Source organism: Cynoglossus semilaevis, chromosome 14, assembly GCF_000523025.1.
Source record: "Cynoglossus semilaevis isolate Cse_v1.0 chromosome 14, Cse_v1.0, whole genome shotgun sequence".
Taxonomy (NCBI): domain Eukaryota; kingdom Metazoa; phylum Chordata; class Actinopteri; order Pleuronectiformes; family Cynoglossidae; genus Cynoglossus; species Cynoglossus semilaevis.
In genome coordinates, this window is record NC_024320.1 from 24,549,679 (window position 1) to 24,564,675 (window position 14,997).

The following is a 14,997-nucleotide window of genomic DNA, read 5'->3' on the forward strand; positions in this document are numbered from 1 at the left end:
TGAAATCAGGAAAAAACAACAACCCACTTTTACACATTTGAAAGGAATTAAAATGTAGTCTTCAAACAAAACAATTAAGCAGGTTGTGTAAAAGAATAGATTTGTTATTTTCAACGATAAATTACGTTTTTTTAAAAACTTAGAACATTGTATATGTTCCTCCAGATGTCAAGAATATAACACTTTGAAATAAATGTAAAAATATGAAAGGAACATACTTAAATATTATAAAATAAATGTAAAAATATGAAAGGAACAAAATGGAAGTTGTAGACTTCTTGAAATGGCTGTCACAGTGGTTTTAACAAAAATATGCGGCAGGACTGAAGTACCGGACAGTTTTTTTTTTACTCCTTATATATATATATATTAAAAATCAAAACATGCTGATATCGTCTCCTTACTCTTATGTTTGTGAGATCACAGTTTACAGAGGTTGAGGTGTAGGGTTTAAAACCCCACACAACAGTATTAACTAATTTTACTGTGAAACATATTAGCATTACAGCAGGTCGGTTTCTGAATCCGTGGTGTTAATGATTTGAATATTAAAATTGAATTTGTCTTCTGGCAGTTATTTTTAATGGACATTTGAACCAGGTCAGTGGTTTATATAAAACAAAATTATCTAAGATTACCACCACTAATAAGAATTCCCTTTAAATCAAGTAATCTGTCTGTGACGTGAACGTAGACGTTATGACGTCAGACGTTGGTGTGCCAAGTTGAATACAGAGGTGGTATCCACGCCCCCTTCACGGTCCTCGGTTTCTCACACACTCCCACTCGGCGTGTACGTATGTTACCGGGGGATGGAGTAAAAGGAGAACAGTCAACATGGGTCACGAGGAAGAAAACCAGAGCAAAACAGTGGACATTTATCGCGACACGTGGGTTCGCTTCCTCGGTACGTAGTATTATCGTTTTTTTTTCAACTTGTGAACAAACTCTACTTGAACGTCACTCAGAGGCACACCGGTGCTGACGTGACCCTGAGCTCTATGGCTAGGCTAAGCTAACAGCGAGTAACCTAAACAACTATTTATAGCCAACTTGAAGGACATTGTGTTTATATAGGAAATAATGAACTCCCACGAGTGGGTTTTAGAGACAACGTTGTTGGTCATGCTGTGTTTCATACAGAATTGTTCAGGCTGTGCGAAGTTTGTAGCTCAGTCGTGTCACCTTTTTAAGGTAGGTGTGCGGAGTGAGTCACAGGAGCGTGAAGAAACGCCCTGAGTCAGGAACAAACTCAACACATAAATAGTGTGTTTTTACAGTTTTACTTCTCTTCATGAACGGTAGTCACTGACTTAAATAAAAAAAAAACGATGTCCGTACAGTAACCTGGTTGACCGACTGAAGGGCATCCATACTGTAGCACTTCTCACTTTAAATAGTCATAAATTCAGTGTGACTCAAACAGGGTCGAGACCCAAAGACGATTGTAGGAGTAGTCAGAAGTCATTTAGGTCTTGTGGTAGATATGTGTTTATCTCTCCTGCCTTACATAAAGAACATTGCTGGTTCAATTCTCCCACGCATCAGGGACACTTTTAGATCCTTGTTGCCCTGAGACAAATGTACGTAGCAACATTCTTCTGTTGAACACAAATATAGAGTCAATTTTTGCTAAATGTAAATAATAAATGCTAAGTAATAATGCATTGTTTGTGCCTAAATTAGTGGTGTTGGGTGTTATAACCAGTAGGTTGCTGGTCTGATTCCAGACTCTGTTTGTCAATATCTGACTGACTATAGCTCCATTTGGATGGCAGATGTCTGGTGTTAAGTGGTCCTAAGTTATTAGAGCATTTTATATCAAGAACTATGTGGCAGTGTACATGCAGTTAAAGCAAATATAGAAAGTATAATTAGTATATATTCAACTTAAACATTAAACCACTGCTCACTCTTCTCTATCAAAACATGCTGAATTCGACCCCTGTTGTTTTCACCCTCAGGGCTAAGCTCATGTGCGTGTTTATTGACTGAATTAGTTCATAGAAGGAACTGCTTGATAACCTTTAGTTCCTCTCATGGTTCCACGGCAGACAAGGTTACTATTGATAAATAATGCAGCAGAGAAAGTGGTTTCTCGATCGGAGGCAGGATATGACAGAACTCTCTGTATATTTTTATAGACTTTTATTGTAAGAATTTTCATATCACCCCTAAAGCAGATAGTTATGAACAGTGCTTTATTTGCTTTCTTGTTCATTTATTAAATCTAATAGAGAATGTTCTCTTTGGTTTTACTACGCCCTCGTCTTTGAACACAATATCACATATTTCAAGACCAAAGCTAAATAGCATTTCAAATAGAACTCTGAACTCTTTGCTTCATATCAGAGAAACATTTAGACGGGCTGAGGCCTATTTCTTTATAAAATGATGAAACATAATCTTGTCTGGAGGCCTATCACCGTTCACTATCACTCAAATACAAACGGTCCTCGGTTTACGATCTCCTTAACCTACAATGTTTTGCCATTAATTCGACCTACGTTTGAATTTATTAAGATAATCTCATCCCTCATTCCTTATTCCAAGATGGTTCTGGTACACAGTGCTGTATATTTTTGTATGTTTACTGTAGCCTGATTGTTAATTGACTGACTCAAATTGTAAGTTGCTTTGGATAAAAGTGTCTGCTAAATGTATTGTATTGTGATTTAATGACTGCTCTTACTAACTTCATGCAAAAGCAATAATTTCCTGGCAAGCATGTTCCGTTTTTTTCCGATATTTAACATGTAATTGTACCTAAGTTATACCTAAATTATAGTTGTGTTGCTGCTGGGAACAGAACCCCAATGTAATTGGAGGACCACCAGTAAAACTTTTATCACTGTGTACTCATGAGGTCCTTTGGAGCAGTGTTCTTAATTTTCTTTCTTCATGATTTTTTCAATAGTTTATTCTGTGATCCAGGTCTGCCAAATAATATACAGTCGTACAATTGTGTGCTGTAGGGGAGAGCAGCCAAAGGATTTCAATGATACATGATTAAATCCATAGCCTGGGTGTTCAGTTACTTCATCTTAATGTGAGAGCAGTGTAAAAGTGTAAAATAAAAATATAAGACTTTTATCATCACAGCCTAACTCAAAGCTGAGAAATTATAAATCACACTAACACTCGCTGATGCCATAACAGTAAAACATTTCCATAAAACTTTATTTTATTCCATTAATTCTGCAGAGTTGTGAGTCGAACACTGAATGCAGCGTTTCCAGTCCACGGAAGTTTATTTAGAACACAGTCGGACATCACCAAAAAAAGATTCAAATTACAAATGGATACTTTTTATATCATATGTATATATGCATATATATATATGATTTCCTTTTCAAATGTTTAGTTAAATTCAAATAATGCAACATTGATTTCCTTTTCAAAATTTTAGTTAAATTCAAATAATGCAACATTAATCAGGACATTGCTCAGTAAATCAGAAGATTGAACAAAAAAAGAGCTGAAAATCCATAAACACAGGGTAAAATAGGAAAAGAATTCATTAATGAGAACAGAGGAGCTGATGTTGTGAAGATGGTTAAACGCTCATCTCTTCTTTGCTCCCCGTTGTCTACAGGCTACGCCAATGAAGTCGGGGAGGCCTTCCGGGCTCTGGTGCCAGTGAGTTTAGTTTGGGGCAGCTACGCTGTGGCCACTGCTTATGTCACCGCTGATGCTGTGGACAAAGGAAAGAAGGCAGCTGTGGTAAGATATGATCACCTGACTGTGGTGTTTTTAGGATTTGTTGATGATGCATTGAAGGTCTTTTTGGTGCATTTTTTAAAAAATCTTGTAACAATAACAAATTCTGTGAAGTGATGAGTAGCATGAGAAAGAGGAATAAAGAGAGTAATGTCACCATTGCCAATGTCAAATGTCATGGAACACTGAGAGGCATCTGTGAATAATCACTTCCATGGTAGTCAGTGTGCAGCTGATGACGGCTCCACAGGATCAGTTCCTCAAAGTCTGAAACTTACTGTTACAACAAAAAAAGTTACACAATCAGAGTCAGAGAGGAGTAACTGCTCCCAGAGGAGGGGCAGTAATATCTGTGGCTCTTTCTCAAGATCGAGGGGAAAATAGACTGTTGACGCAGTATCTTCAGTGATGCAACAGTCATTCTCCTCAAAACTAGACCTGCAACGATTCAAACTTTTGGCTGATTCTGATTTCTGATGTTTTCGGGAAGTTTCACTGGTCGACTGATACCGATGTTTGCCACTTCTGAATTCCTTCAACTCACCTTTAATGCAAATAGCAGTGTTTTATTGAAAAAAAAAATCTCATAACAAGTCATTATAATTCTCTCACCCATCCACTATCTTCAGTTCAACAACTTTTAAAATAAAAGTATTTGTTGACTGGGGTTGTGTGCCCTGACCTATAGAAGCTTAAGCTATGATCCATCCATCCATCCATCCATCCATCCATCCATCCATCCATCCAATCAATTGAGTACCTATAACCTGAGACATTCTAATTTCCTGTGAAAAAGTGTCATCTTCCTCTCCTGGTCTCCGACACATGCGGAAATTAAACTGGTAATACGTGCACAGACCAGCAGGTCATGCTGTCATGCTGAAAACCTCATGTCCACTCTGTCCCTGACTGTCTTGTCCTCCATCATTCCTGAAGGCCCATGGTGACAACCCAGGGAGGACAACACGTGTTGGAGTGGCGGTGGTGGACACCTTTGTGTGGCAGGCCCTGGCCTCAGTCATCATCCCGGGCTTCACAATAAACAGAGTCTGTGCTGCTTCACTGTACCTGCTGGGCAGGACCACCAGGTGGCCTCTGTCTGTCCGCAAGTGGACCACCACAGCCATCGGCCTCTCCACCATCCCCTTCATCATTACACCAATAGACAGGTGGGTCTACTGTATCTATGCAGCTGAACACGTCTAGGTTTTTAGAACGATTTATTAAAATTGAATCAATTAAGTTAAAATTATTATTATTATCATACAGTTTAAGTATTTGTTTGAAATGTATTTGACTAAATTCAAAAGAAAATAGTAAAATACATGACAGCAATAAAAATATATTGAATGTGTTGAAATGTATTGACAGCTGAGTTGAGGCCAAAATTTTAATTTTTTTTACATTGGCTGTTTATTTATTTAGTATCTTCTAATGGAACATAAACCACTGCTATGACGCTGTGGAAAGCTGTACAAACAAAGAGGCGCCCTCTAAAGATAGAAAGGACATCAACAGTGTTTCCACTCTCTACCCTCCAGGTCAGTGGACTTCCTGTTGGACTCAAGTCTCAGGAAAGTCTACAATGAAGACGAGAAGCAGGAGTAACAGGTGGACCACGACTGGACAGAATGACCGTCCGTTCTGTCCATTCAAATGTGCTGTGAGTTTTCTTGGCTGTGAAACATCCAAAGACATGGAAAGAAGGACTCGACACAGTAAGGTTTCACAGACATAAATAAACACACGTTGATGCTGAAAGACACTATTTTTCTTAGAGTAGGGTTAGTCGTAAAAAAAACTCAAATGTAGCTCTGTGAATTATTGTGTCCCTGTGGGGACCTGCTGTTCTAACATCTCAGGACAGTCTGGGACGGTGTTGGCCTGGTACAAAAAGGCCGTTTTTGTGTGATTTTGGTAATAAAAAAAAAAAAGTAAACTGTAGATAGAAGTGTTGGTGAGAGTGATCGGGAAGATGAACTAAGTTCTACTGAAACCAGCTGAGCCACTCAAACTGGCTACGTCCGTTTCTTATCAACATTCTATGGAGCCAACAGTTTGGAAACCATGTGAATATTCAACTTTGCAAAAAAAACAAGAGTAACCCCTCATCATTCAGTGAGGAATTAAGAACTGTGCAAAACTTTTAGGCAGTGTATTTATTTACTGCATATTAGAATTACGTGTTTTTATGTATATGAATATATGTGTATATATACCGTATACATATACTCTATTAATATATAAATATACAAACATATAAATACACATATAGATAAATAAATGAAAATATATATACATAGATATTTACATATATACATTTATTTATCTATATTTGTGTATATATATTTGTATGTGTATGTGTGTGTATTTAGCCCTTTTCAATCATTACCACTCCTTTCAGAGATGAGGTTGTGTATAGAGCAGACATTAGAATCTGCAAATAGTCAGTAGAAAAGTCAAGCCATAATTTTCTTAATACAGGAGCACCTGTTTTTTTTTAAACGCCATTTTTCATGTATACTTTCTACCCCTCTGCCACTCGCTAAAATTTACATAAATATACATTATATTAAAAACAGCACCATTGGTTGGTGTGCAGCTGGTACAGGGTACAGCTTTATCTTCATTAAATACTCTAGTCATCCACACCTTCTGCAGCCTTTTCATATTCCAGGTATTTAAAGTAAATATAAAGGGACTCTGGGTGAATTTAGGATATTATGTCAAAATAAATACATATTTTAGCCCCATCCTTTGCAGTCAGTGAATGGAAAGTAAGTCCTCTGTACTGGCTTTAATACATCCGGGTCGTCAGTGGCCCAGTTAAAAAAAATGCAACCAAATCTTTCTGTTACTCTAAATTTACTTTACATACTTTAAAAAAGACAAAGGCTCCAGACAAGTGTGAGACTTTTGCACTATATATTTCTCTGGCCTTGAATTCAGTAAACACCGCCAAGGTTTACCTCGTGGGATGGTTGATCCTGCAGATCAGCCGTACTCAGTGTGTACTGTTAAGGACCTGTCAGCCATATTGTTGTTCCTACTCCTGCCATACCTAAAGATTCAGACTCTGATTCAGTGTTTTCTTTCTTCTGTTATGCAGAGCAGGTGTGTTAAAAGAGTCTGTGCTGATGCACATGGTGTCACTCCAGTCAAAGTAGGTCTGTGACAAAGATCAATCCTTTGACGCCGTAGGTAGTGTTTGGTACTGCGACACTGCAAGTATCCAGCACATACTGGTGCAGTGAACTATACTAGTTTTCCAATACCATATTAGTTGAATTGGGAAGCATAAGTCTGAAAACAGTGTTTCTCAAATGGTGGGCGGTGACCCTTAAAGTGGCGTCCAGGCTGAATTTGTGGATTTTTTTTTTTCATTTGTACTACTTAACATTTTACTACGTTAAAAATATTTTAACTTCATAAAGTAACCTAATAAAGTTAAAACATTGGTTCACATTTATGCAAAACAATATACATTTATTTTGTAATTTAAAAGTTGAAAACCATTTTTCTCTTTATGCAGTAAATTATTCTAGTTCAAATATTTGTTCAGTGTTGCACGTCTGATACAGACCCTACAGTGGAGGTCGGTGTGTTATCTATGCAGGGATGGCTTAAGTGACTCTAAAGCAATATATATAGATTTGATCTTTTTCTGCCAAGGCTTTTGTTAGAGGAACAAACATTCTACTGTTTTTTTATGCTGGACTAAAGACAGGAAGTGACTCAGTGTAAACACGGCACTTATCAAGGTGTTCATTCTACACGTCAGTCGTGTCATATATTCTGGGGGAAAAGGGCGAAAATATATTGTTGCATATCCTTGTTACTGTAACAAAAACGACTGTTGTTTGTTGTGTCACATCATTTATTGTTGTAATGAAGGATGTGCTTCACTTCGAAATGCTGTGAGAAAAACAGTGAAATTAGTCGGTTTGCAAACACTGGATTGGTTCAACTTTAATTAACGAAAACGGGTCAAAAGGCTACAAAGGCTACGTCAGTACACTGTACCTTCATCTGTACCTCTGACATTTCAGATTTTACTTCATCTTTAGCTCTGACATTTCAGATTTTACTCACAAATTCACTGTTGTTTTTCTGTAACGAGCTGTAAATTAAAAAGATTTGATTAATTAAAAAAAAAAACATTTGATGGTTTACATGACAGTGTTTTTGGAACAGGTTTTAACTTGAGTTTGATTTTTACAGCCTTAACGGAAAACAGTGTCAAGCCTTCAACTGACTTTTGTTTGCTGACACTCCTGAGATGGAGGTTTCTGTTTAGTTTTTTTTTTTCTTTAAGTGTTGAAATTCAAAACTTTGATTTATAACTTGTCGATCTGAGGTCAAATAAATGTGATTAAGAAATGATTTTTTGATTTATAACGATCTGACGTCAAATAAATGTGATTAAGAAATGATTAATGGTCCGTGTGGTTAATCGGTACGATCGATTGTATTTATTTTTTCAAAATATTCTTGATCTTTATCATCTTTTAAAACTACGTTTAATCAAAAAAATTATCGATATTTGGTAAAATGTATTACACTTCATACATATTTGTTTTAGAACCAGTCTCTTCAACATTTTTCAGCATAAGACATATAATATAATGTATATAATAATGTTTTTCACATTTAACAGGGTCTAGTGGTTTACTGACTGAAAAATACACAGGTTTGTACACATATTGTATTGTACATGTATTTTTAAATGTGCAAAATTAAAAAAACAAACAAAAACATTAACTAATAATTTTCTGACCTATTGCAGTAACTCCGTGGAGCCCCTGTTGGAGACCTGTGGATATCTGGACACTGACAGATTAACAATCACACTGAAATCTAATAATACTGAAGTTTATTAAATTTCAAGTTTGGAATATTTTATTTTGAATGCAAAAAACCCCAAACATTTAAAGTACAACAATTGTCTAACCAAAATTAAGACCTTCCTGAAGTAGGTCTGCAACCCTCACCTTTGATCCCCCAACTTATTTTTCTATTAAGTTAGTATTGTGGAAAAAATATATAAATTATTTGAGCCCTTTTATTTATTTATTTTTCCTTAAAACATTTCTGTCATTTCTGTACTTCTGTGGCCACTTCATCTTTGCATTACCCACCCTCCCCACAAGGAGGCAGGCTGTGCTGATTTGATGCCTGATCCTTGATTGATCCAGGAGACCACAGCTGATACCAATCCTCCACATGAGCTCTTTAGTTAAAAGGAGGGAAAACCAGCCTGTCGGCAGGTTGAGCCATGTTGTTCGTTAGCACTGTGTTCCTGCTTCTTGTGGCTGCGTCAGTCGGTCAGTTAGGTAACATGACACGTTGTTAACCAGTTATTTAATTTTTCTTCTTTGCCTTGTATCCTCCTGACAATTCCAACAATTTGTAGGCGTTCCACGCTCCGTCCAGGGTGAGTGGGTGATCGCTGATGAAGACGCGTATGAAGACGCTGATGTACCCTTAGGGGCAGAGGAAGACAACATGTGGCCTGACACTCCAACAGAACACATTAAAAATATACTAGTGGAGGATGTGATGTCACCAACTCCTTTAGATGTCCTGAATGAAAAAGGTGAGTTTCTAACCGTCGGGAACCAAGTCTTCGGAGTGTTCAAAGGTCACACAACACTGACTGTGTCTTTGTGTCTTTGTTAGAGCCTGAGAAAGACGACATCAGTGACTCGGCCGTGTGGAAAATTGTCCTGGTGTTCATGATCCTCCTCATGTCCCTAATGGGCTGTCTGAGCGTGGCCTACTACCTGTGTGTCTGGAGAGGAGGCAGGATTCACTATCACAAACATGTCTCCACCTAATAAACTCAGTGGAATGATCAGCTCGGCCTCAGGACGTCTCAGTTGGGTTTCATATTCAATTGCATCTCCTTTAAAAAAATTAAATTCTGCTCTAAAGAAAATTATCAGAACCTAACGGGTTAATGTGGCGTCAATTGATTTCATTTAATCTACAGCCTGCAGTTTGTGACCATGGCTACATGGTGTTGAAGGCCCTTTTTAACTAGTGTTTCATATGTGATGTTTATTTAACCAAATGAAACGAAACTCAAACTTAAACCAGAGATGGTTGATGTGAATTCAATGAGTGCTTCTTGACTAAGTGTTAAACTTTTGCTTTTAGCTCAGATTTTTGTGCTAAGTGGGCAAAAATGCTAAATTTGTCAAATGTGGGGAAACAATGAATTAAACACGATGGATAAATTAAATTTTTGTTAAATGCTGGCTACAATAGGTTAAAATCAAAAAATGTGGGCAAACAAATCTAGGCTACAGTTTAATTATTTTACAGTTTAAATATTTTAAAATTAAATAACAGTGTGACGTTAAAGGTGATTATGAAGACCTGGTTGAATTAACCTAATAATTCATGTAATTATTGTTTGCGTGGCTGTGGCGTGGTTCGTGTACCTACCTAACAACAGAACCACTGGTTTTAACCCTGTTATGAATTTCTTCCCAAGAATAATCCCGTCTTCTAATCTCATCAGTGCGGTTTAAATGTAAATGACTTGTTACTACATTTAACGTACAGCGAGTTTCAGTCCTTTCTACGACGGGGCGGCCATGTTGGTTCACACCAGGCTACAGTAGACTTTTTCAGTAAACTTCTTTTGTGCTAACATAATAGCCTTAAGCTTTTAAATGCTAACTGCGGTTGGGAGAGTAACGATAAGATGAGACATTAAACTCCAGTGAGAAACTGTTTCTAACGTGAGTGAAAGTTCGTTATCAAGTCGTAATGTTTACGTTAAACGGTTAAAAAGTTTTTAGGTTTCACTGTTACTCCTAACAAAGGATTTTTGTCAGTAATTAAAATGAACAGTAGAGGTCAGCATTAGCATTGCTACAGTGAGATGCACTGTGTTTCAGAGTTGTGCTAACATCACTTGGAAGAAATGCTGTATATTGAATTAGCAGCGGATTAACGTTGTTTAGTGTTCTTTTCGGGTTATTTTAAGATATTTTTTTTAATCTAGAAAAAAAAGACCAATTTTAGTTACTATATATTAGGCACTCATAAAATTAAGTTATAAATCGTTTCAAATGTCTGTACTTGGTCATTTAGTAATCTGTTGATACTGTATCATCTCAATCAGAAGCACAAATATTAGCAATATAAAAATCGATGAAAATAAATAATATATGGTAAAAAAGAGAAAGAAATGTAAAGCAGACAGCATTTCAATAATATTAGCTGCTCATGTTTTTTTTTCTATCATTTAAACCGAAGAACTTCCAAAACCAAAGAAAGAAAAACCAAACATCTCCACGGCTGTGATGATCGTCAGATCTGCCCGAACTCGTTCAGCAGAGATTCCCTCTGCTGGCTGCTCTTTGTGTAAATAGTCATTGCAAATAGTGCTGACAAGACAAAAAGTGACTCAGTAAATACATTTCAGAGAGATGAATCAGCTCTGCCTTTGACAACATTGACATGACTCCTACTGAACCAGACGAACCAGACCTCATCTCCATCAGGTTTGATGTTTGATGGACAGCCTGTTTGCAGACACCTCTGCCTGATGTTAGGTGTAAAGAGTAATGTTTTAATTCACAGTTAAGCAAACAGTTCTCAGATCAAACCCACAGACCCTTACAAGCCTCCTTTAAGCAATATCAGGTGGCGTTAGGGGGCCCGAGGAGACAAAAAGCTGATGAATTGAATTAATCTCCTCTCCCATGATGGATGGGCCTGTTCTCAGGGGGCAGGAAAATGGGACCATTGTTCATCTGTCACTCTGATTGCCATGTCCCTCTATGATTTGTGCCCGGGTTGCGAAGGCCACAAGTGGCCAAAAGACCTCCCTCTCTCCTTCTCACTTGTGTCACGGCTTTAATTTTTTTTTTCTTTTTAGGAATTCCCAGCCTTTCAACTTCTTCCACCCCCACAGCTCTGGCTGATGTTCAGGCGGACAAAACTGGCACAAAAGGAGCTGCACTCAGGAGACACTGACATAAATGTCTGTCACTCCGGTCACAGTTATGGTAAAAGATTTTGTTTTAGATCATTTCACAATTTAACTTTTCCCCCTTAGAGTTCTAAGAAAAATGATTGACTTGTTTTGACTTATCACTGAATTCTAAATCAGAATTCTATATTTAAGAGAAATTCTTCAATAATAAAAGTTGTACATAAACAAAACCCTTGATTTTACCTAATTTTTTTCTGAAAAAAGTTACTCAATAATTTGTACATAAACAAAACCCTTGATTTCACCTAATTTTTTTCTGAAAAAAGTTACTTTTTGACAAAATGTAAAAATTGAATTTTGTTTTTGTTCAAATTCAGACTTGTCAGTTATTATAATCAGTCTGAATTAGAACTGACCGAAACCTCAGGTGAATTTCAGGAATATCCATGACCTAAATTTTTAAATGTAATTTAAAGTCAGTTTTTTTTCCTCACTTCGTTTTCCAAATCTCTGCAAAATGTAACATTTATTTATTTATTTTTTCTTTGATTTCGCAATGCCATAAAATTGAAAGTGGAGCAAAAGATAGCTTGAGTAGAGATGGTGAAAAGGTAAGGAGACATAACAGAAAAGTTTCTTCTTTCTAGTCAGTCAGATTTATTTAAAAAAAATGTCAAAATGACAAGGAGCTTTACATACAATGCTAAATGAGTCGCTAAAATTCACTGAAACACTGTGTGCAAACGGTTTGATATTTCACAGAAGATATAAAATATTTGAACGTTTTTAACCTGCTCTGTGTTGATGACCTGACATGAACCAAACCAAACACTAACATGAATTTCTTGCATTATTTCCAGTGGACTACACTCTGATACACAGCAGAGTACTACTACCTGCAGTCAAATACTTCACAGCAGACGACAATGGACGTGACTTTGAGGAAAACACACAAAAACTAGTAAGAAAACTATGATATAAATTCTGTACGCAGTACGCAGCACAACACTGATGTGGGATCGAGTACATGGGTACAATGAAAACTGTTTTACCGTATTTTCTAGAGTATAAGTCAAATATATATATAAGTCGCTGCAGAGTATAAGTCGCACCAGTGCCCTCTAATGGCTGTCAGTGTGTTCATTCTTTCATAAATGACAAAATCCCCAAAAATGTCTCTCTGACCGTATGAGTTTGACTTATTGTCCTCGTCCTCTCTGTCAGACAGAGGAGACACCCATAAACCCCCAACCATCATAAACACAAATGATCAGACAGAGTCATTAGTCACAGGCAATGGGCCCTAATGTATTTACACTGTAATATGGCGCGCACACACACACACACACACACACAGATGGATTCTTTAGAGCAGCGTTGGTGGAAAGGCCACGTTCAGGGCACCAACAGAAATGTTAACCGCTCACCGGTGGATTTATGGAGGTCAGCAGGAGGCTACGTTTGCGGAGCAGCTTTGTTTAGATCGATCTTCACGAACACGTTAACGATGTGAGACGCAGAGAAACAGAAGACAACCGCGGCACATCGAACCAAACCTCTGAGTGTCTCGGTCAGAAATATGACTTCATGTCCAGGAGACGGGGGGACACAGAGGACGGTCAGTTCTGTAGGATTACAACGCTGTATTGATTTGCTCAAAGTCCAGATGGAACAATATTAGGATTTATTTTTAATGTATAATGTTCATGGTGAAACACTAGGTGGCTCCAGTTGATGCTCAGGAACGGTATCGGTCCGATATTGGACAAAATGTCCGTATCGAACAATGAAAGAAACACAACTACAGTTGTGATATAAGATAATAATATAAAACTAACAACAATCACATTATACATTAATGATCGTCAATGGGTGGCCTGCAAGACAAATCCAGCCCGCCAAATCATGGAAATCTGACCCACAACTGGATCAGATATTAATGTGATTTTTACTTCATTTTATTTACGTGTCCAGCCCCAAGGTGTTTGTCCAGAAAAAATCTCGACCTCCGACAAATATAATTAGTGACCTTTGACCTACACCGACCCAAACCCAATACAGCTGGTATAATGTTGTCATAGTGTCCTTGCTGTCTAACTCTCTAAGGTAGTGCCTTAGACATGTTCCTTAAAGGGATAGGCTCAAAGTCTTCTTTAACGGACCCTGGTGTCACTTTGTTGAATTACAACCCCATTTAGAGACATATAGGACGTTAAATCGTGACATATGATGTCCCATCATGCCTCACACTGTGTGTGATTTACCCACACTGGTATTAAACAACCTAGCTGTCAATCACACACACAGTCTGTGGTCTGGATTTATACCTGGAATCATAAACTGTTGAAGAAAATGTTTACTGACGGTCAGTGACAGTCGGACTGTTCCTACCATAGATTTATATTTTTAACTGAATTACATCTGAAAAACAGTTTTACTTCAACAGTTTAACATACATTTTGCCATGATTTTATATTTGATGTAGCTAAGGTGTTCAACAGGGGGTCTGTGGCCCAATGGGGGCCTTGGAGGTACAGTACAGAGGTCATCGATTGATTTGGTATTATTTATATTTTTACATTTTTTATTTAAATAAAAAGAAGTATCTCTCTTTTATTTACAAATGTAGATTACTATATATATATATATATAAAATATACATACATTCATCCATTGTTTTACTGGCTTAGTATTTTATGCTAAGATAAAACATGTGTTTTTTTATGGTGATGACAATGAAAAAATGTCGAGAATCAGAAATACTTTTATTCACCACCAGGGGAAACATGATGATGTTACACATCCCACAGTCTATGGAAGAATCCTCAGAGACTATTAATATAAAACAGTGCGGCTGGTTCATACGTGGCCACTGATCTGGACCAATGTAAAACACAGTTTATATATATATAAAACTGTGTTTGACCTTTTTACATTTACATTTACACATATATATTTATATATGCATTTATATATCAAATATTCTTTATATATGTATATATATATTTATATATATGATAAAGATATAGTCGAGGGTCTCTAGCTCTTCTCTCCATCAGTTTTCGGGGTCTTTGGTCTGAGAAGCGTTGAAGACCCCCGGTCTACTGTGTTAGCTTCTTATTCCTCCATATTGATCGATGTAACACATCAGTATTTGATCCATCCCAGATCCTGTTCTGAGGCAGAGGTGATTGGCGATTTGACAGTGTACCGTGTGTGTGTGCGCGTGTGTGACTGCTGGCAGAGATCCCGCTCTTTGTGAAACGAATTAGGAGAGTGTGAAAAGTGAGCAGACATTGGCCAATACATTATGCATGAGGAGCGAG

The 14,997-nt window shown here is 37.3% G+C and overlaps 1 protein-coding gene and 1 long non-coding RNA gene across 2 annotated transcripts in view; both read left to right on the forward strand.

Annotated features, from left to right (window-relative positions):
- The first annotated feature begins 754 nt into the window (after nt 1-754).
- On the forward strand, nt 755-5,842 carry mtfp1 (mitochondrial fission process 1). The gene is made up of 4 exons (XM_008326024.3): nt 755-907; nt 3,596-3,723; nt 4,657-4,889; nt 5,262-5,842. The coding sequence occupies exons 1-4, from the start codon at nt 838-840 to the stop codon at nt 5,326-5,328; spliced, it is 498 nt and encodes a 165-aa protein (XP_008324246.1). The 5' UTR covers nt 755-837; the 3' UTR covers nt 5,329-5,842.
- Nucleotides 5,843-12,226: 6,384 nt separating this feature from the next.
- LOC103390242 (uncharacterized) overlaps nt 12,227-14,997 on the forward strand; it is an 11,458-nt gene continuing 8,687 nt past the window's right edge. The window contains exons 1-2 of the long non-coding RNA XR_522667.3: nt 12,227-12,282; nt 12,532-12,632. This is a non-coding gene — a long non-coding RNA (uncharacterized LOC103390242). The remainder of the gene's footprint in view (nt 12,283-12,531; nt 12,633-14,997) is intronic.

Coding starts and splice junctions, on each gene's coding strand:
- mtfp1 (XM_008326024.3), top strand. CDS start 838: ATGGGTCACGAGGAAGAAAACCAGAGCAAAACAGTGGACATTTATCGC. Junction 908..3,595: donor CACGTGGGTTCGCTTCCTCG/GTACGTAGTATT, acceptor CGTTGTCTACAG/GCTACGCCAATGAAGTCGGG. Junction 3,724..4,656: donor AAGGAAAGAAGGCAGCTGTG/GTAAGATATGAT, acceptor TCATTCCTGAAG/GCCCATGGTGACAACCCAGG.